Source organism: Apaloderma vittatum, unplaced genomic scaffold (assembly GCF_000703405.1).
Source record: "Apaloderma vittatum isolate BGI_N311 unplaced genomic scaffold, ASM70340v1 scaffold1002, whole genome shotgun sequence".
NCBI lineage: Eukaryota > Metazoa > Chordata > Aves > Trogoniformes > Trogonidae > Apaloderma > Apaloderma vittatum.
In genome coordinates this window covers 14,322-36,261 of record NW_009701666.1, presented here as the reverse complement: position 1 = coordinate 36,261, position 21,940 = coordinate 14,322, and the positions used below count along the sequence as shown (strand labels likewise).

Below are 21,940 nucleotides of genomic sequence, written 5' to 3'. Positions count from 1 at the left end.
CTTAGTTATATGATTTAGTTTTAGGTAGTCCTGTATGAGGTTGAACTTGATGATCCTTATGAGTCTCTTCCAGCTTGAGATAACCAATTTTTCTGTGAAATAATTTGGAAATGAATTGTTTTTTTCCTTGAAAATATACTTTTATTCAAGCATAACTATAGATTTTTTGAGGTGATCAGTGAGTGAAGATCTAAGTAGTCTGTAGTATAGACTATGGCATGATTACGTGGTCTTTACAACTTATTCCTCTATTAGACGGTGTATTCTTTACAAATCAACATCTGATTTTGCACTTTTTTCTTGAGGTCAATGTCAGACCTATACTTACGTGCTTAAAGAATTGGAGACACAAATAATAGCTTTTCCATCTCCACCTCAACAAATTTGATGGCTGGAGCAATGGAGGACTTAATCCTAAAGCAAATGTCTTGCAGTAAAGTAACCTTTAAAAACAAAACAGTATGACCACAGATGTAAAGTAAGCTCAGAGGGATACAAGTTTGGTGTTTGCGAAATGTGGTTCTGAAGATCTACATTCTTGATCCCTGGAAACTGGAAAGGCTTGAGAAATAGCTAGAGATTTTCCAGAATCCAAACTGAATGGACAACAAATTGAGACGTTACTGGCTGTAACTGAACTGATCAAGAGAAAAAGACCAGGGCCCGATATCTTGTTGCAGCTCCAGCTGAGGTTGCTGTTTGTCTGATTTGGATTTAGCTTTTATTGTGTGAACTGGAGCGTTATTTGAATGAATGAGATAGGATTCACAAGTTTCTTGTTTCCTTGAGACTGAATTACAAACAGGTTATTCCCTCTACACTCTCAGCTTTGTTCAATGTATGTCTTGGGCGTCAAACAGACAAAACTGTAGAGCAGACAGGAGAACTGTTCTTACGTTTAAAATCAACGTGTAATTAAGTGTTTTCCTGGAGCGGAGCTAAACTTGCAAATTGAACATGAATTGCTGAAGCAGAAAGTATTGAAACTGTAAGTGCTGGAGTGGCCCCTAAGCCCACTCTCATTTGATTTTATTATAGCTTATAATAATAGGGTGTACAAAGTGTGAGTCTACATCACACAGCAAACAGAAGTAAGTCCTCAGCAGTCATTAAGCATGAGTGAAATACATGTTGGGCAGTAGAACAAAGTTTCACAAAAGTATTATTCTTCTCCCTGAATCATAAACAATATTTTCTGCTGTGGAATAATACTGAAACTTGGTATTTTGTACTCAGTGTTCCTTTCTATGTACTGATCATTTACACTTGCAACTATTCATATATCTATCTTTTCTCATTCAGTTAAAAGAGTTGGCCACCAGATCAGTTGCAAATGTTAAACCATATGAAGGTAAGTACAAATTCTTAAGAAAAAGCAGATTTTGGTTCTGATTTCAGCAGCTTGGCTGAAACAAATGTTACAATTCGTTAAAAAATTTAGACATCGACTGTCTAAATATTGAAGCCAGATCGGTACTGGCAATTTATTTGTCTTTCACGTGGTGCTCACCTGTTTCCATGCCACAATTTACAAAGTTCATGGTTTTGCAGCTGTAAGGATTTCTAATGTACAACGTTCACTACGTGAGTAGTGAAGAGATGTGAAATATAGCAACTCTGTTTTGTATTATGTAAAAACCTTTTGGCAAAAAGGGAAATACTGAAAGAATAGACAAGATTGATTCATTTGTCAGTCAAGATATAGATGCTCAAAGAATTTTAAGAACCCTGATATTTTTGTCTGTGCAATGCTTTAGCATCCAAAGTCTGTTACAAATAGCAAAACCTGCTGATAGTGTCTTAGGATGTGATCCTGCACCACAAACACCCATGTCGTCGATGCTGCGGTTGCAGTGACTTGAAATAAGCAATAGATGGTGACAACCAATGTAATTCATGTTCTGAGTTTGGCTAGGGTGGGGTTGATTTTTGTTATTACAATTGCTGCTTCTCTGCGGTGTTCTAAAAACCCACAAGGTTTTACCTTTTTCTCCCTTTCAGTTCTCTTCCCCATCCCGCTGTGGGGGGAGTGAGCAAGTGAGCGGCCGGCTTAAACCACAGCCGTCCTAATCCCAGTTTGGACACTTGGAAAGGGGGAATAATCTTGCTCTATTAGCAAGACATTGGCTTGAATTGATCTGACAGTAGGGAATAGATTAGTTTGAGGGGAGCGTAGCAATAGTTAGGCTGTGGGGTTTTTCAGCTGGAGCCACACTGAAGCAGAGAAAAGTGTAAGACCACAGCACGCAACTGAATTTGGCCTGGACTGATGTGAGGAACATGGAATTGAGGTGCTAATTCACTCCAAGGCCACACTCTGTACATGATATAGGTAGAGTTTATGCTAATCGATATGAAGTGTGGATGCAGCAGATCCTCTTTTGGGGAATGCAAGCCTCAATCACACTAGACAAAATATAGAATCATAGAATTGCGAGGATTGGAAGGGACCTTAAAGATCCCCTAATTCCAACCCCCCCACCATGGGCAGGGACATCCCCCACTAGATCAGGCTGCCCAGAGCCCCATCCAGCCTGGCCTTAAAACTTCCAGGGATGGGGCTTCCACCACCCCTTCGGGCAGTGCCAGTGTCTCAGCACCCTCATGGGGAAGAACTTCTTCCTAACGTGCGATCTGAACCGATCCATCTCCAGCTTCAATCCATTCCCTCTAGTCCTAGCTTTGAGGCTAAGGCTTCTTCCCTGCGATACAAAGACAGTGCACAGGTGTGACAGAAGAGACGATCACATTCTGGTTCCATGATGATTTAGTTGCCTTTTTTTTTTTTTCCCCCTGATTCAAGAAGCATTAAAAACGTTTAAGCATATATAGAGACATACTTTCATGTTGCAAGGATCGGATTTGTTTAATTTTATCCCTATTAAAGCAAAAAATTGTCTAATCTGTAAATATAATTAAATATTGCTACATTTAAGTATATGTCTGCTATTGTTTACTGTAATTAATTTACATTATTTTTTACTTTCATACTATTGTAGTGAACACTACTGTAGAGCATCTTGAAGAATCTAAACCAAGTCCACCAGTGACGCATCGTAAGTTTTTTTACTGCCAGATGCGGTAATTTGAAATCTAACACTCTGTCTTCTCAAATGTGTTGCTTGTCAGCTCATAGCTGTAAGATTAGTTAGACTGAAAGAACATAATTTTATTTGCTTTGCATATGCCCGCACTGAGAATTCCTATCAGGTAACTGTAAAGATGCACTATTGAAAAGAATAAGTGAGAAGCAGAACAAAATAATTTGAGAAATGTCCTAGTGTGTGTATGATATTGAATCACTTTAAGGTAAATCAATCTAATTGAGGAAATAAAATTATATAGAAAATATTTTTATCTGGTATATGCATATCCTGGATAGGTGTATGCATGTACTGGAATTTGTATAGAGACACATGGAGATACTTGCTTGCAAATCTTGAAATACTGTATTTTTCATGTGGCTTCTAATGACAAGGAGGAAAAATACAGAAGAAATAATCAAAATGAACAGTCATCCCATCTGATAGTTTTTCCAGAATATATCTGTAGTTATATATAAATCATTTTTTTAACCTGTGGCATTGTGATGTTTAGAAGTGGGGAGAGGGAATGAACCTCCATTTGCATTGTTTCGTACTCTGTGAAAGTATTTTTCTTTTTCTTGATATGCAAAGTAACGAAGAGTATTGTTACCATACCAATATTCTGCAATTAATTCTTTATTTTCACTTCAAATCGGAAAGGAATGACAAATGAATTTGAGCATGTAAAACGTTTAAAGGCTTTAAAAAGTTCATTATTTTGAATTATTGAATCATATTTTTGTTATAAATATATGAATTACATTTTTTGTTATGAATATATGTCAAAGGGAGGTGAAATGCATTTTTTCTTAAAAAAGGAACAGAATCTTTCTTTTTCAACAAATTCAGAGAATTCTGAAGAGGCATATGAGGAAGAGGTACTATACAACAAGATTTTGATATGAGGAATGAAAATCTGATCAATATGAAATGTTGATTTCAGAATATTTATTGGGGGAAGAATTAGTAAACAAAGGGAAATAGGTTTTATTTATTATATCTTATTTGAATAATACAGAGATTTCTTTCTAACCTACACAAGGTTAGCACTTCATTGCCTAGAGCTTTTTAAGTGAAACTACATAGATGATATGTGTGGAGAAAAGTAATAATATATTAAGTACATATTATTAGTAATAGTATTTTAAATAGTCTAGTTCTTCTTTGTTCAAGCCACCTTCATTGCACTGACACAGTAGTTAGTGCTGGTTCTGGCTAAGAGGTCTCGCAGCAGGTAGCTCAGCTATTACCCTGAATTTAAGAAACGAGTGTTACGAAGAATATTGCTGCTGAGGCTCTACACCCTGAGCTTGTCAAACGTTGCTTTCTTAGTGCCTTTACTTTCATTTGTGCTAAGGAGGGAAATAGTTCTGTGCATGTGGGTATTTTGTCCTCTGACAATTTAAATCAGCTCGTTCAAATCTTCCCTAATTTCTTGCTGCTCCGTATAGGGAGTTTGTGACACCTCGTGAAACTTCTCAGGATAGAAAAGGCTGTTCCTGCTATTGATAGAGAAAAGAGTCACTGTCAGTTTATTATGAAACCTCAAAGAAGGTGGTTCCTTCACATTCCTTTGCTGATGATGATTTTATTTATCTCTGCAGGTCTCTCTGTCTGTCCCCTTTCTTCCCTTCTGGATTTTTTTTTTTTTAAACTTACCCTACCTAATTTCTGGACATAAAGTCTGTCAGAAGTGATAGTGTCTTTCCCAGTGATGTCAGGGCTCTTCTTAAGTACTGAATTAAGACACCATGGCTGCATCTTGTGCTATTATGAAAATGAAAGCCCTTTTTGGTAACTTCTGTACACAAAATTAATAAGCATCTCTGAAATCACAGGGGCTGTAGTTTTTCTACCAAACAGTTGGCTGCATTGAAGTATCTTGTGGGGTTTTTTTCTGTTTGAAAGAAAATTAATTCTGGAAAATTCTCTCTAATGTGAACTTCAGTACATGTTTCAAAGTTGTCTGGAAGCTTTGGCATCCTAATATTCATTCTGCGTATTTTAAATCTGTGTCATGAAAAGATACTCAAGCTACAAATGAGGTATCCTAAGTGTAAAGTAGTGGAATATCTGAGTTAGCCTGGTGCTTTTGAGCTAACGTTCTGGTTTCTTGCGAGAGCTAAGTGTGCTTTGAGAACCATCCAGACTGACCATTGTTCTCTCCATTTCTGAGTTAGCTGTACAATTTTGTGCAGGTATAACTTAAATTTTATTTTTAAAAATTGCTTCAGTCTTGCAAAAGGGCAATAGATTGATTATGTTTTGTTGTTGGGTTTTTTCTTTTAAATATTAAAATCAGGCTTTGGCTGCTATATTATTCTTGAAATATCGATACTTGCTCAATATTTAGTCTATGTTAGGTCAATAAAATTAGATCACCCCACAACATTTCATCTGTGCATCAGGCTCTGTCCTCCAAAACAGGCTCGCTGCAGGCTTTTGGGAATGATCCCAAACAGTACCTGAACATTGTTTTGGAGAATGTTAGTTGGTGTGGGGTGGATTGGTGCAGCATGCCAGGAACAGTTGTGTGGAGGATCATGTTCAGTGCCCAGAAATGCTCTGGCCACTATTGAATTTTACAGCCTTAGAGACTGAAAGACCAGAAACCTATTTTACTTTCAGAGTTTTGCTTTTGTTTCCATGTTGACATTTGCATCTCGTTAGCGTCATGTGATGTTGTGAGAAGCATTTTATTAGAACTTACTCGGCGCCAAGTTGCATGGGAGCAATCATTAAGTCTGGTAACCTGCTTGGAAAACCTCAAGTATGGAAAACCTGGAGAGAGCAGCTGCCATAGCCAAGCATTGACACCACCAGTTTTAGTCCCCTGGAGATGTGACGGTGCCACTTAGCTGCAGGTGCTCATTTTATTGGGATTGCCCGTCACAGCGTATCTGAGTTCTTACCTGCTTGTATGAGAAGTGGTGGAGAGCGGGTAGATTTCCTGTAGTGTCACTCCCTCCCCTCCCACCTGTGCCACAGAACATTGATTCGTAGCACCAGAAGTTTCTTGCAATTGTATGCTGACCCAAAATATTGGCCGATAAATTATTTTCTCCTATACTGCCAGTAGTTGAATGGTGAAAGTATAGTTTATGCATCTCTGATTTTATCGTAAACCGTGGGAGAAACTCAAGTTCTAGTTTTCATTTAAATAATTTATGGAATGTGAATATTAACATTTTAAACCTCTGTATGTTTATGAGTCTGCATATAAGCATTTTCATGCATCTCTTATATCTGAAGTCTGTAAAGTTCTAAATAAACTGTACTCTGACTTCATTTCTATAAAGGAAATTGTACTTGACAGTCTATTGGATGATTATTTCAATGTGTTTAGGAATCTGTTTCCAGCAGAGGACATTGTGAGATTTCTTTAAAGCACATGGCAATACTGAATCTCACTATAAGGAGTGACTGGAGATTTTTTAAAATAAGTTTTAGTGGAAATGATCTTATTTATATATCCAATTTCTCCGTGCCTTGCACATATGGATTCAGTACTTAATACTTCTCTGGATTTCCAGCAGAGGACATTGTGAGATTTCTTTAAAGCACATGGCAATACTGAATCTTACTATAAGGAGTGACTGGAGATTTTTTAAAATAAGTTTTAGTGGAAATGATCTTATTTATATATCCAATTTCTCCGTGCCTTGCAATGGATTCAGTACTTAATATTTCTCTGGAATAATAAGTTAACGTATTTTTTCCCATATATTTGTGAGGATTTCTATGTCTGCACGTTTCACTTGCCTTTTGTAAACTTTCAGTGTCAAATTGCATATAAACGATATTACAAAATAAATTTAAAAATCACAGTGCTTCTTATAAGAAATGAATGAGGGTATTCATTTACTTCATCCTAGGTGGTCTTGTCATTGTAGATGCCTAAAAACATCCCAGCTGACCTCTGGGTGCCGTTCCAGAATGGCACAGGTTTTCCGTCGTGGTGTGACATACCAGACAGCCCTGTGCTGACGGCTTAAAATGCTGATATATCTGAGATGACACTAGGCACTTATGTTTAGGCAACTGAATTGCTCCTGAAGCGATTTCTGTTATTAGGGTATCCTCTACAAAAGTGTCCCGCCGAGGTGGCGAGGAGGCGTGTTGCGTTGGGTTTGGATTGTTAAGCCGGTTGTCAGCAAGCAGGAGGGTTGACATCAGTGTGTTTTTTTTGCCAACTTTCCCACTCTGGACCTTGACCTTCTTCTGTCCTGTTTGTCCGGTGTTCCTGGTCTTCCTCGGTATTAGAGCAGGCACCTCTGGTGCATATGCTGGAGCCCATAGAGGAGCTTTCAGAAGAGGAAAAAGGTAATGGTTGATTCAGCTCAAAATATGGTGGCATGCGTTTCTTGAAAGTAAAAAGTAAATATTATTTGATACCTACGATATTTTTCGTTGTATTTCAGTATGCTTATGTGATGTGGGTGGGAACATTCCTTGTTTGTGTCAGTCTCCAGTTTGCTACTGGTGCTTGTAAATGCTACAATTTCCTTATCCAAGTGCAATGTTTTGATGAAAATGTGGTGAACTCTTGAGATCAGGCATATTCCACATGTCTAAAGGCTCTTGAGTTAAGCAGAGCAAAAATGTTTGATGGGGCAATACCGCCACACTGGGAAATTTTTGGTGCTGACTGCGTAAGAAGTTAAAGAATTCAGATAGAAGGAAGGAAGCTGGTGATGGAGGTTGAAGCTGCCGGTTTCCAGAAATGCGCCCAAGATACTTTTTCAAGTAATCTCAGTTATGCTTACCTCTGAGTAGCTACAGCTCCCGCCAGGGTTGCTCAATTCTCAGTGAAATTATGTTGCCCAGGGTTGGCAGCTGTTCTGCTTCATCTGAGGAAAGCTCAGAGAACGCCACGTTTACAGTGGCAGACCAGAAGGCATCAGTTTGTCCCGCATGGCATTCTTCTCCTGAGCAAGGCTAACAGCACCTTAGATGAGACACTAAATAACTGAAGAGCATAATAACCTGTACTGTGTGCAAAACTCAAAATCAGTCTTGAACCTTATAGCTGAGGAGTTTAAACTTTGAGGGAATGATGCTGTTTTCAAAACAAAATGGTCACTTGAATACATCTGTGCGTAAGTGGGACATTTCCTGAGGGGAATTCCGGTGACTCTGAACAATCTGAAACATAGACTGCTCGCATTTTTGCCGTTCTTTCTGCTATTTCTCTTGCTTGTCATCTTCTCTCTTGATGGATCGTCTTTGATTCTTCTGCTGGGCCTAAAGGCATAGCCTGCAGTACAAAAGAGAGAAAGAAAGAATGCAGTCTGAAAAGATAGACCAAGATTTTTTTTGTTTTCGGTGACAGCCATCTGTAAGGGAGAGCATGAAAATTCTTGACTTGGCACATTGTTTCTTAGGATTATGTAGGAGCTGAGACAGTGGACCAGACTTAAGGTCCCTTGCTTCCAGAGTTGTTAAATCTATTATTTAGGTGGGTTTTGAGAAACAAAAATGAATAAGAAAACAGTTCCTTCAATAGTTGGCTCTGGCAAAGAGGATTTGGCTTGAGTTAATTAGCAAGAATTAATATTGTCATTAATTAAGGATAATGCTGGATAGTCTTGTTACCCATATTAGTATATAGTAATTATGCGTTTTAAAACTATTTTAGGTGGATCTATTTTGTTGTAGGGATTAACATCTGAAAGGGACAGGATTTCCAGAAGGCTCCTTGGAGCCTTCTGCTTCAAAATGTCTCATGTCTGGCTTCCCAAGAGGGTTTCGTACTGTATACTGTGCCTTCTTCTGACTGGGCGTAGTCCGATAGCCCTAGGTTTCCTCGCCGACAGTAATTTGCCTCTTCTGTGACTCAGGTCTCCAGCCAGATCATATTGAAACCCACCTGTCAGGGATTGAGTTGTCCACGCAGTTCCTGAAGCCAGATAAGGTTTCAGCTGGATTCTGTCTTCTTCAGCACAGATCTGTTAGTGCGGTAGCTGGATCATCCTTCAATCTTCTTTACCTGTAGTTCTTTCCAGGATCTGTTGGAAGCCACTTCTTGAAAACAGCAGGCTTTTTCGGGTCCTCCTCAGAGTGTTTCTCTTTCCTTTCCCTTAAAGAAAAAAACAAAAGGTAAATGGAACTGCTTTTTAAGCAATCGTTTAAAAATAGTAAAAGCAGCACATTTGTTTTGAAAGAAAACATTTAAAAGTCACAGTATGGAATGGCTCCTTCTTTTTTGTCATTGCTTGGAGGCTGGCAAATGACTCTGCTGCCTTGTAATGCCTACTGGAAAGAAGCAAACTCCTACCCAAGATTTACCTTTAAAGGTCCCTTCCAGCCCAAAACATTCTATGATTCAGAGGCAAAGTTGGGTGCGTGGTTTACGGCATGCTTTCCTGCGCTGTTGCTTACCCCTCTGTGTCAGCTTTGCCAGCTCTGCTGGCCAGAAGGAAGCAGCTGCCGTGGTCCCACAGATTGTTGGTTCTCTTGGTATAGGTGACATTCAGTAAATTTTTTTCTTGCCGGAGACACCTCGTAGGCAGATTCCAAACAGGTATGTTTTGCTTCTTTACTCCTCTGTGTGACCCTATAATCCTTTGGCCTAACTCAAGTATCAGTCTTGAATTTAGGTGGAAGAATCTGTCTAGATGATTCTTTATTTCTTGCATAAGAGTTCATGTCATTACTGACCCTTAAAGCTTAGAGATAGAAACTTCTTTGTCTGCTTTAAGTATGTATGATGTCATAGGCCTGCACAGTAGAAAACACGACACTGAACTTTGTCCTTGAAAGAGTTTTGAAGATAAGTATTATCCGTCAGGTGTTTTCTGTGAAGCAGCCTGCCTCACGCTAAGGTTTTGTCTTTACTGAGACTTGTGAAAGTGTTACAACTTTCTAAAGATTTAATTCCAGTAGATGATTTTTGTCAGAGAACTTTACGTTGTTTGAAGCTTTTCCAGAGAGCAGGTTTGTCCTATTCCTGTTCTAATTCCTGCTAGAATTCAGCTTTGACTTGAAATACCACTTCAAGAGAACTTAATTATCAGAAAATGGTCTTTCTTTATGAGAAGTTTCCAAGCACAGTTCAAAAAGAAAAGATCTTTGTTGCTAAATACTCAGGCATATATCTTTACAGCAATTCTGTAACAAGAATAAGATAAAAGAAACTTGTGATGGTGAGTATGAGGTTCCGGGTTATAGATTACAAGTAAACTGGCTTCTGTAAGCTAGCCCAAGATTTTAAAAAGAATCCAGCTCCGTGTAGACAAATAGTGCACACGTATGTCCATGGTGCTTCTAAAAAATGCATGCTTCAGTGCAGTTTTTAATTGTCTCATATACTGTGGATTTTTCAAACCTCTTAAATGCATTTTTCCATTCTTGTTTCAGAAACTGAGAAGAGTGATAATAAAGCAGGTAGAAGTAACCACTATTTGAAAGATGCTTTGAAGACTGTTCCTTCTTTAACTAAAGAATTACGGGTTGATTTGGAGCAAACCCTGGAGGAGAAGCTGAAAGACTTTGGAATCAAAGCAGTAAGATTATTCCGAGTTATTTGAAAGAGGGGTAATCTTTGTCCCACTTTTTTGCTACTCTCTTTCACTCTTGTACCGCAACCCTCAACCTAGAAAATCCAAAGCTAAATTCCCACACGTTATATGTCAATGTAATTCATTAACCTGAGAGGATGTCCATATTAGAGCTGTGGAGGATGTGGCTACACCTGTGAACAGTGTTACCAACTTCTGTGATTTTTCTACAAGCTTTGTGATATCTGAAGCTTAAGATTGTACCTGTGTTTACAATTTGTTTCCTTAGAGTGTTTGTGGTATCCCAAACAATCGCTTTGAGGACATTTCGAATGCCATCAAATCTGCTAGAAAATGGAAACAGAAACAAGAACCTGACATTCAACGAATTCGAGAGCATCTTGAACGCCAAGTTAGCATTAGGGTCAATGAGAAGTTGTCATCTTGTAATAGACCTGTTTCCTCTCCTCAACTTCCTTCAGAAGGTTAAAAAATTTTGAGGGTTTTTTTCATTCTCTTATATTTTATAACTGCTATTTAAGGTTTTGTTTAGCAACATTTCTGTATAGCTGCTTTCATCATTTTCCATATAAATATTATATATAGTTATGGCCGACTAAATGATTTTCTTTAAAGTGTTCTTGCAACTGTGAACTGCTTTGAAGAAAAAAATTACTTTTTTCCCTTCTTTTCTGTAAAGCTGTAATCTGCAGCAGAGACATCTGTAGTTGTAGAAATCAAATATAAAATATACCAAACATTGTTTTTCATAATGAAATAGGTAATTTCTCTTGTAGAGAAACAGAAATTCAGGCAGTTGGGAATCTCCTCATCTGCCACACCACAAAAACCTGTAAAACGGTCCTCAACAGCCGTCCGCCCAGCTGAGCAGAGAACAGCCGTCAGCCAGAACACCTCCACACCAAAGTAAGAGCTGCTGCTCTCATAGCACTCACGTCTTGGGTAGCAGCCCTGTGTGTTTGGGGTCTGGTGACTGATCTGAACGTTCCTGCTAATACTGTAAGAACTGAGCTAAAGAATTCCCCTGAGGGAGACCTCATCGCTCTCTGGAACTACCTGAAGGGAGGTTGTAGAGAGGCAGCGGTTCGTCCATTCTCCCTAGTGGAGAGTGATAGGATATGGGAAAATGGATTTAAATTGCACCAGAGGAGGTTCAGGTTGGATATTAGGAAGAATTTCTATACTGAAAGGGTTGTCAGCCATTGGAACAGGCTGCCCCGGGAGGGGATTGAGTCACCGTCCCTGGAGGTGTTTAAGAAACAACTGGTTGTTGCATTGGGGGGAATCATTTAGTAGGTTGATAGGGCTGGGACAAAGGCGGGACTTGATGATCTTGGTCTCTTCCAGCTGAAACTATTCTATAATTCTATGATTCTACATAAACTTTATGGTTATTTAGTTGACAGTCGGTGCTCAAATAACTTGTCTTCTTGGTTTTTAGATCCGTGATTTTTTTTGGAAATGGAGTTTCCAGAAGGACACCTAGCATCACGTATGTTTTGTTCCCTTGTATTTTTGAAGAAAATGGTTTTGGCAACTGAATATTCACATGCCTGCCACAAAAAAAGCTATTATTAAGCTAAAATTATGAACGCTTTCTGGACCACATACTTCACATTTTGTTTTAAAGTATTATTCCATTCAAGTGTGTTACCATAATTCCTGAAAGAGAGCATGTTCTCCATTCAGTAGATGTGTTCTTTGTTATGAACTAGAGAGGGATACTCTGTGAACTTGGATAGTATTGCTTCCTCTAGTTTCATTCTTAGATGCTTTTCGGACCCATTTGAAAGCATTTAAAGACTTTGGTGACCTATTTTTTTCAGTTTATAGATATTTTCTTACTAAAATTAAACACAATATTCCAGACTCCACTCACATCAGCTACATTACTTTGTAGTTCCTGCACTTGAAAAATTCCCCAATTATTGTCATCTAACGGAATGTCAGAACAGACTTTCTCTGGTGTGGGTTCCTTGACTGTGAACTTTCCTCCCCCTGCTGATCCATGAAAGCCTATCTTTTTTTGCCTAGCAAGATTTGTTATATATTGGTTTGTTTTGTGAAGAGAGTTGCAAGAAGTAGTTGGAAGTAGTCACATCTATATAAGAGAGAATTTTGTGATAACTTTCTGAGTTTACTTAGCAGTGTGACATCTTTTAAATAGCTTTCTGGCTAGTCAGCTCCTCTTTTTTTCGTGTAAGAAAAATGCACGTTATTAGAAAGGAAAATAGAGGGAAGCTGAGATATATTGCAATGCACTGGAAGACAGTAAGTCGTCAGGCTGTCTCTGTTTTTGCTTAGAACTCTGCCGTTCAGTTCAGAGGACGAAGTAGACGAGGATGATAGCCTACAGCCTGACCCACCGCCACAGCTATTGCAAAAGCAGTCAAAAACATCGAGCAGCAAAGTCAGTGCTTTTCAGAAGGCTTCTGATAAAAGCGATCTGGATGAGATGGAGGAAGGTGAAGCTGAAGAAGCTGGAACACCTGCCAAAACTTCAAAAGGTTTTTTCACTACTTTTGTATATGCGTGTTGTAACAGCTGTGCATGGTTTTGCATTTCCTGATAATATTTCTGTGTTAGAAAACATAATGACTTGTCTTGAGTGTATGGATATTTGTGTGCGCTTTATGTTTCTGCTAATGTGTTTATATTAATACCATACTTAGACATGTCAGTTCAAATTAGATGTGTATCATGCTGGCTTATATTAATGCAGAGAAAGATACTCTCTGCCTCAGAGAGATTTCTTTTACTTTCTTTTGCTTTATGTAAGATTTCTAGAGGGTTTACAGAAAAGCTCCTTACTTTTGAATGGAAACTGCCAATAATTTTTTATGAACTTTAGGAACAGTTATTCAAAGACTGACTGAAAAAGTTGGAAAAAGTCTTTCTAACCATGGAAGTAAGAACAAACCGGCTGGAGGGATTAATGTTGCACAGGCGTTTGTTAAGAAAGAAGAAGTGAAAGAACTGAAGGTATCACTTCATTAATAGTCATTATTATTTCATTATATTACTGGATTGTTTTGGGGTTTTTTTGATGCTGAAACCCTCTTGACACAGTGAAGAACTTAATCCTCAAAGTTTTGGAGTTACAGCTAAGTAGATGTTTTGGGTATGTCTGCACTGGTGTATAGAAAAGTGTGAGCAAGTGAGCTGTGGCAAGTGACTTCTTCATCCATATTGCTTATTTCCTTATCCCATGGCTGGTTGGGATCACTACAGCTAGACTAAAGTTTGGGCACAGGTGGTATCATTTTTGTCTCCTGTTCTAGCAGCATTGAGACATAAGAGAGAGCTCTTCTTTACTTGCTTTCCTAGGATCTTGGTTTGATGGAGGAAAAAATTATTTTGCTTATATAGAATTTTAAAATATGTTTATTTCTAAAGATTTATCTGATATGGAGCTTTTAAAATGTAATTTAACGAGGGGACAGGTTCAATTTTTGAGTATGGTTTTGGTTTTGCAGCATGTATTTACAACCATACACTGTTTGCAGACTCCATCAAATCTATGACTGACATCTATCCATTGAATATGGCATGTGTTCATGATCAGAATACTAACACAACTTATTCTTTACCTGTCAGGCTCCTAAAGTCCCAGCCTTCCCCTCAGTTTAGAGTTTTAGAATTGGTAAGCTGCTTTGATCCAAATTGATCTTTGTCTGGAGAATTTTTAAAAGGAACAAAATTTATTTCAAATCAAAAGTCAACAGCGGACAGTGCTTTTCATTTCCATTTTAGTAGTTGTTATTAGATTGAAGCAAACAGCCAGATACTAGTTCTAGCATTCAAGAAAATATTTTTTCAATAAATAAATAATAATTGCTGATAATTTTATTATCCATAGTGAAACTGATACTTTAGGGCTTCCTGACTGCTAGATAAATCTGAAATTTATGACTCCTCCCAGAAACAGTGACACTTGTATTTCAGTTTCCAGAACAGGGTGATTGTCTTAATCAGCTTGAGCTGTAATGGTAGGGTAATCCCATTTAGTTTGTGTGCTTTTAATTGTCGCTGTGACACCTGATTTGCCCATTGGCTGTGTGGAAGCTGCAAATCACACCAGACTCAAAATTTTCTGCTCAGAAATTACTATTACTGTGTATTTCCTGGCCAAATGTTGCTTTCAAATTCAGTACAGTGTCAGATGATAAAAGACCATAAAATGTTCACAGTTAAATTTAGGAGACGTTAACGTTTTCTAAACGTCTGTAGACTGTGGGCTACTGTATTAATGGAATTTGGGCTTCAAGAGCAAAGAGCTGTAGCAAAGTAAGCCTTAAAATCTATGTTTTAAAGATACCAAAGTTTTCACTGGTAACTTCTCTTCACAGAATCACACAGAATCACAGAATGTTGGGGGTTGGAAGGGACCTCAAAAGATCATCTAGTCCAGCCCCCCTGGCAGAGCAGGATCACCTACAGGAGGTCACACAGGAACGTGTCCAGGAGGGTTTAGAATGTCTCCAGAGAAGGAGACTCCACAACCTCGCTGGGCAGCCTGTGCCAGTGCTCTGTCGTCCTACATCTCTCAAGCCCCTGAACCCCAAGGCAGGGACTAGGGGACATGGTGGGAGAAGATGAGGTTTCTAGATCCCTAGAGGAACCTAGCCATACACAGTTCCATGGGACCTGACAAGATTCTGCCTGAGTCCTAAGGAATTGGGCTGATGTAGTTGCCAAGCCACTCTCCAGCATATTTGAAAAATCATGGCAGTCAGGCAAAGTCCCTGACTGAAAAAAAAAGGGAAACATCAAACCCATTTTTAAAAAGAGTAAAAAGGAGGACCCTGAGAGCTACTGGCCAGTCAGTCTCATCTCTGTGCCTGGTAAGATCCTGGAACAGATCTTCCTGGAAGCTGAGTTAAAACATATGGAAGACGACACATGGATGTGATTAGAGACACACAAGGGTAAATTGTGCCTGACTAATCTTTTGGCCTTCTACGATGAGTGACTGCACCCGCAGACAAGGGAAGAGCTACAGATGTCAGCTGCCTAGACTGTACAAGGCCTTTGATACGTTCCCCCACAACATTCATTCCTCTAAATTGGGGGTTTGGTGGAAGGACTGTTAGATGGCTGAGGAATTGCCTGGGTGGCTGTGTCCAAGGAGTTAGACTCGGTGGCTCAATTCCCAAGTAGAAACCAGTAATGAGTAGTGTCTCTCAAGGGTCTGTATTGGGACCAGTGCTGTTCAGTACCTTTATTAATGACACAGTGGGGTTGAGTGCACCCTCAGCAGGTCTGCAGATGACACCAGGCTGGGTGGTGCAGTTGATGCACTCGAGGGACGGGATGCCTTGACAGGCTTGAGGAGTGAGCCTGTGCAAACCTCATGAAGTTCAACAAGGCCGAATGCAAGGTTCTGCACCTGGGTTGAGGCAACCCCAAACACAAACATAGGCTGGGCAATGAGTGGATCGAGGACAGCCCTGAAGAGAGTACTCAGTGGTACTGGTGGATGAAAAATTGGACATGAAACAGCAATGTGCACTCAGAGCCCAAAAAGCCAACTATAGCCTGGGCTGCATCAAAAGCAGCATGGCCAGCAGGTCAAGGAAGGTGATTCTCCCCCTCTGCTCTGCTCTTGTGAGACTGGCTCCGGAGCCCTCAACGCAAGAAGGGCATGGACCTGATGGACCGGGTCCAGAGGAGGCCACAAAAATGATCAGGAGATTGGAGCACCTCTTCTATGAGGACAGGCTGAGAGAGTTGGAGTTGTTCAGCCTGGAGAAGAGAAGGTTCTGGGGAGACCTTATTGTGGCCTTTCAAAATATGGAGTGCTTATAAGAAAGCTGGAGAAAGACATTTTTATAAAGTCCTGTAGTGACAGGACAAGGCTCAGTGGTTTTAAATGGAAAGAGGGTAGGTTTAGACTGCATATAAAGAGGAAATTTTTATGCTGAGGGTGGTAAAACACTGGAACAGGTTGCCCAGAGAAGTTGTGGATGTCTCCTCCCTGGAAGTGTTCAAGGCCAGACTGGGTGGGACCTGGAGCAACCTAATCTAGTGGGAGATGTCCCTGCCCATGGCAGGGGGGTTGGAACTAGATGATCTTCAAGGTCCCTTCTAACTCTGACAATTCTGTGATTCCATGAAAAAATGTATTGACACAGTGACCTGTTCCTGTATGGACATGATGAGTTGGAAGTGAGTTTCCAAAGGCAGGGCAGGCATTGCTGCTTTGTTTCTGGAATTTTTATGGAACAATACATCATCTTGTATTCTTTGCTATTTATATATGAATATATACATATATTCATGCAAATATTCCTGTCCATATTTGTACGTTTAAATGTAGATGTGTAGTTGAAATACTATGTGGGATTTTCAAACATGCCCAAAGACATAAGCACAAAAAGCCATTGGAATGATTGTTTTATGGAAAAGCCCAGTTTTTTGATTAGCTTAAATACTTACAGCTGCTAGTGCTCATTCTCAAAACCCACAGTACCATAAAACTTTTATAAGGCAAACCATTGTCATATGTTTTATAAAGGTCATGTTTCACAGAATTTACTTCAGAAACATTTTTGAGAAAATTAACTTTGTGCTTACCTGAAGCTGCGACACCTGAGTTCGACTGTACCAGGCGTTGTACGGATTGTGGTGTTGCTTTGGAGTAAGTCTTGGAGTTGATAAAACCACTTAGCAGTTTTGATTGGTGCTGTGTATTTACGCTCAGTCAGAACTGAATTCTGTTTGCAGTTGACATTTTTATCTGTATTTCCTACTTTAAAAATCACTTGGGGCTTAGTGAATGTTTGAGGAAACTCTTCCTCCAGCATTTCTCAACAGATGTGACTCCGACTTTCCCATCACCACGCCCTCCAAATACAGATAATTTAAACGAGCAAGATGTTGAATCCTGGTATGTTAATAATACAGCACACTGAGCAGATCTGTCAGGTTTTGAAAAACCGTTTGCAATGTTAAAATTGAATTATGGTGCAAGATCGAGCAGTATTGCCGTCTCTTCGCTTCTTTCGAGACACACGACACGTTCATATTTCTTTTCTCTAGTATGTACATAGCTCACGTTGTTTCCTGCTAGAGCGTCTGAATCTTTCTTCTGTGCAGCAGCAGCAGCTTATGTATTTGCCTGCAATACTGGAAGACTCTGGTGAAAGGCTTTAGCTTTGTGAGAAACTGTCTTTAGCTTCCCACCACTAATCTCTCTCATAATGCCTTGATTCCATTGAACTGCATCTGACTGACAAATAGGGAAATGCTGTAGCTCTTCTTTCAAAAGCTGAATGAAGAGATTTAGTTCTCAGGTGGATGAGGTAAGAAAGACCTCGGCACTCACTGCCTTCAGGTTCATGTTTGACTTGACTCTCATTTTGTGAACTCATTATGCAAATCTACCTCTTAATTAAAAATATGCTTCTACATGCAGACAGTGAATCTTGAGAGGAAAACATACTTTAACTTTCAGCACCATGGGGTTTTTTAACTTTCATTATTTAATTTTCTCTTTAAATAAATAAGTTTTAAATTGAAGAGGTCTTTACTGCAATATTAAATTTTTCTAGTGTGAATGCAGAATGCTGATATAGCAAACTAAACTGCCAACTTGCATGATAACATGTCATGTCTTTATTTTCATGTAGGTAATATGCATTCTAATACTTAAAGGACTTTGAATCTCATTGGAATAGCTAGTATTCCAGAAAAGATGTTCCTTTTTTTCAGTAGAAATTTAATACCTGAAAATATAGGTTTCTGCCTGTTACAGAACTGGCAGAACTTAGAATGGAAGGGACTGTTAGAGGTCACCCAGTCCGACCCCTTGCCATGGGCAGGGACATCTTTAACTGGATCAGGTTGCTCAGATCCCCATCGAGCCTGACCTTGAATGTTTCCACAGAATGTTTCTACCACCTCTCTGGGCAACCTGTCCAGTGTTCAATCACCCTTGTGGTAAAAAGTATCTTCCTTAGAGCTAGTCTAAATCTCCCTTCTGTTATTTTAAAATTATTTCCTCTTGTCCTATCGCAACAGACCCTGCTAAAACAGATTTTCCCCAGCTTTCCTTTAGGTCCCCTTCAGGTACGGGAAGGCCACTGTAAGGTCTCCCTGGAGCCTTCTCTTCTCCAGGCTGAACAACCCCAATTCTCCCAGCCTGTCCTCGTAGAGGAGGTGCTCCAGTGCCCTTGTCATCTTCATGGCCCTTCTCTGGACCTGCTCCAACAGGTCCATGGCTTTCTTGTGCTGAACTTTTGCACTTCCTGACTTAAAATCCCACCCTTGTAACTTTGAAACTATAGTAGTGAATTAATATGATCTAGATAATTGAATTATATGGATTTTAAAACTGTGGTGATGGATGTCATAAAGGCCGTGTGCCAGCACAATTTGACTGGACAGAGGGAAAATGTGTGTTTTTTGTTCTCACTAGTTCACAGAAGCTGATGAAGATGATTGGGATATATCATCATTAGAAGATTTACTGATGCAGAATGATAGAGGTCAGAAGGCAGCGATGGTTCAGAAAAACGAGTCAAACGGTGCATCCATGGTGCATGCGTGGGGTCTTCCGAGGACAAGTGTACCAAAGGAGGAAGGTAATACATTCTGTCTTCTACATTGTTAGCCATCTATTATATAGCCTGGCACGCCTAGAGGAGTACTTAAGTATAGTGTATTATACATTGTAATTCAGTATATGGTATTCTGTATGAAAAGAAAAAGTAAGAAAAACTCCATGCTTGCTTTTATGTCATATAAATGTCATATATGGTATTTGTGATGCATACTCATATGTAAACAATACACATGTAAATATACAGGGATCCCAAAAACCTTAAAATTTGAGATTTTATAGTGTAGAGTACTATCAGGCTTCAACCTCATCTTCAAAAGTAATCATCCAGGGTTGACTTTTAATCCCTTCTCAAATCTAAGGGAGGAAGGAAACTTCTCTTACTTTTTTTTGAGAATAATAATAAAAGGTGTTTTTTGAAGATACCTAAGTGACCTACTAGGCTGAGATAAATGTGTGAACCAGTGTTAAAGTAAATCTTACCTAGAACTTCTGTAGCAGTTCCTAGCCCTAACATTTCAATACACAGAATCATACAATCACAGAATGGCCTATGCTGGAAGGGACCTTAGAGATCATCTAGTCCAACCTCCCTGTCATGGGCAGGGACGCCTCTCAACTAGATCAGGCTACTCAAGGCTCCGTCCAACTTGGCCTTGAACACCTCCAGGGAGGGGGCAGCCACAACATCTCTGGGCAATTTATTCCAAAGTCTTGCCACCCTCGTACTGAAGAATTTCTTCCTAAGATCCAATCTAAATCTATTCTCCTTCAACTTAAACCCACTTCCCCTTGTCCTATCAGTGGACACTCTTGTAAAACGTCCCTCCCCAGCCTTCCTGTAGGTTCCCTTCAGGTATTGGAAGGCAGCTGTTAGGTCCCCCTGGAGTCTTCTCTTTTCCAGACTGAACAATCCCAGCTCCCGCAGCCTGTCCTCATAGCAGAGGTGCTCCAGCCCCTGGATCATCCTTGTGGCCTCCTCTGAACACGCTCCAAGAGATCTATGTCCCTCTTACAGTGGGAACACTAGAACTTGATGAAATATTCAAAGTGGGGTCTCACAAGAGCAGTGTAAAGGAGGAGCATCACCTCTCTTGACCTGCTGGCCACTCTCCTCTTGATACGGTTGGCCTTCTGGGCTGCAGGAGTGCCCTGCCGGCTCATGTTGAGCTTCTCATCTATCAACACCCCTAAATACATATAAAGGTTAAAGCTGTGTCAGTTTATATAAAGCTACTTCAGGTTGTTTTTAAAGGGCGAGTAGTGTTGACACTGACTGCTTGTACTGTGCATTGTATTCTGTGACAGAAAGAGCCTTCGTATTAAAAACACTTGTAATTTCCTCCCCCGTTAAAATTCTGGACTTCCTGAAGCCTGTGAGTGTTTGCTCACATAGCGTGTGATTTTACTCCATAGATAAATACAAATTAAAAATACTCCCAAAGTAGTAATAATAATTGTTAATTTTTGTTTGTTTGTTTGTTATTTTAACAGGCCCTCCCGAAGCTGATAATACAAGCACGTTAAAAAGCAGCTTAGTCACTGTCACAGACTGGAGTGATTGTTCAGATACGTAGCGGCTGCGTTCCTGGCGGGAGGCATTGCCTTCGCGTTCTCTTAATGTTGAAAATGTGCTTGAAATGTCGAGTGTTTCCCATTCATCCGTCCTATTGGTCATGTAATAGCAAGGATTACTGTTTACAGAGCTCTTATGTCTTTCAGTCCTGAATTTGAAACGAGAATATTCATGTATGCGTTACTGGCCATGTCTGCTCGGAAATTGAGAGTTAATTCTTCTTTCTCATGAATTCAGTGGTGAAAAGTCTCTTTGATTTCACTGAGGTGAAGCTTTCGCCTCTAATGTTTACATTAAAGATTGAAACAGGTCTTGCAAGAAAGACTGTTGACCAATGAACAGAATTTACTGCAGAGTATTACTTTATAAATTTTTTAAATGCATATTTTCTTGTATTTTATCATTAATTTTGTATAAAATTGTGAACATTTTAAAGAAACTCTTTCCATGTATTAAAATTTTAAGTTTCTACCATGTTTTACAATAAACACCAAATGAAGAGTCAAAAAAGGCCTCTGCTGTTATAAAATAGTTATTGTTTAATGCCTCCTGTTTGGGAAAGTTTGGGTTGTTTGGGGGTTTTTAATATTAGAACTGAGTCTTAGTTAACATAGAACTATAAAAATAAAAAAAAAAAAGAAGATAAAACATCAAGCTAGGGTGAGGAAAATACTGACCTGCCATTGCAAAAGTGCTTCCATATTTCTCTTTTGTCCATACTGGCTGCCTTCTTAAAAAACCTCACAAGTAGTGCATTGACTTGAAATACAAAAGTAAAGGAAACCAAAAAGAGCCTCGAACACCTTTATAGCTCTGTTATATTTTAGATGGTTGCAAAACCTTTTCTCTCCTATTGTGCCATTATTAAATACGACTATTCATTTTTTGTATTTACACCTTTGTCCCAAAATAGCCAATATATTGAAATGCAAGGGTCTGTCAGGACAGACCTGAGCTTGTATCTCTTTTTAAGGACTCAGTCTACAAAGCATTTTGTGGTTGTTCATAATCACTTATCTCATTTGTTGACTTTGATAAATAGTCCCTCAAAAGCCATCACATTTCTGTGGACAGGTTACAAATAATAAAAAAAAAAGTACTAGCTGAATTTTTGAACCATTGTAACTAATTGAGGATTATCTAAAATAGTTCTGTTCGATATTGCCTGCTTTTATGTGGTCAGCCCTTCAGGAAT

The 21,940-nt window shown here is 39.3% G+C and overlaps 1 protein-coding gene across 1 annotated transcript; it reads left to right on the top strand.

The window, feature by feature from the left end:
* Positions 1-1,302: 1,302 nt before the first annotated feature.
* On the top strand, positions 1,303-20,746 carry LOC104281271 (zinc finger protein DZIP1-like; the record flags this gene model as incomplete). The annotated part of the gene is made up of 10 exons (XM_009879212.1): positions 1,303-1,351; positions 3,000-3,056; positions 10,446-10,591; positions 10,875-11,070; positions 11,383-11,512; positions 12,048-12,098; positions 12,911-13,113; positions 13,458-13,588; positions 19,026-19,191; positions 20,664-20,746. Coding segments are annotated over 10 exons (1,212 nt in total), but the record flags the coding sequence as incomplete, so codon positions are not given.
* Between the last annotated feature and the right edge of the window lie 1,194 nt (positions 20,747-21,940).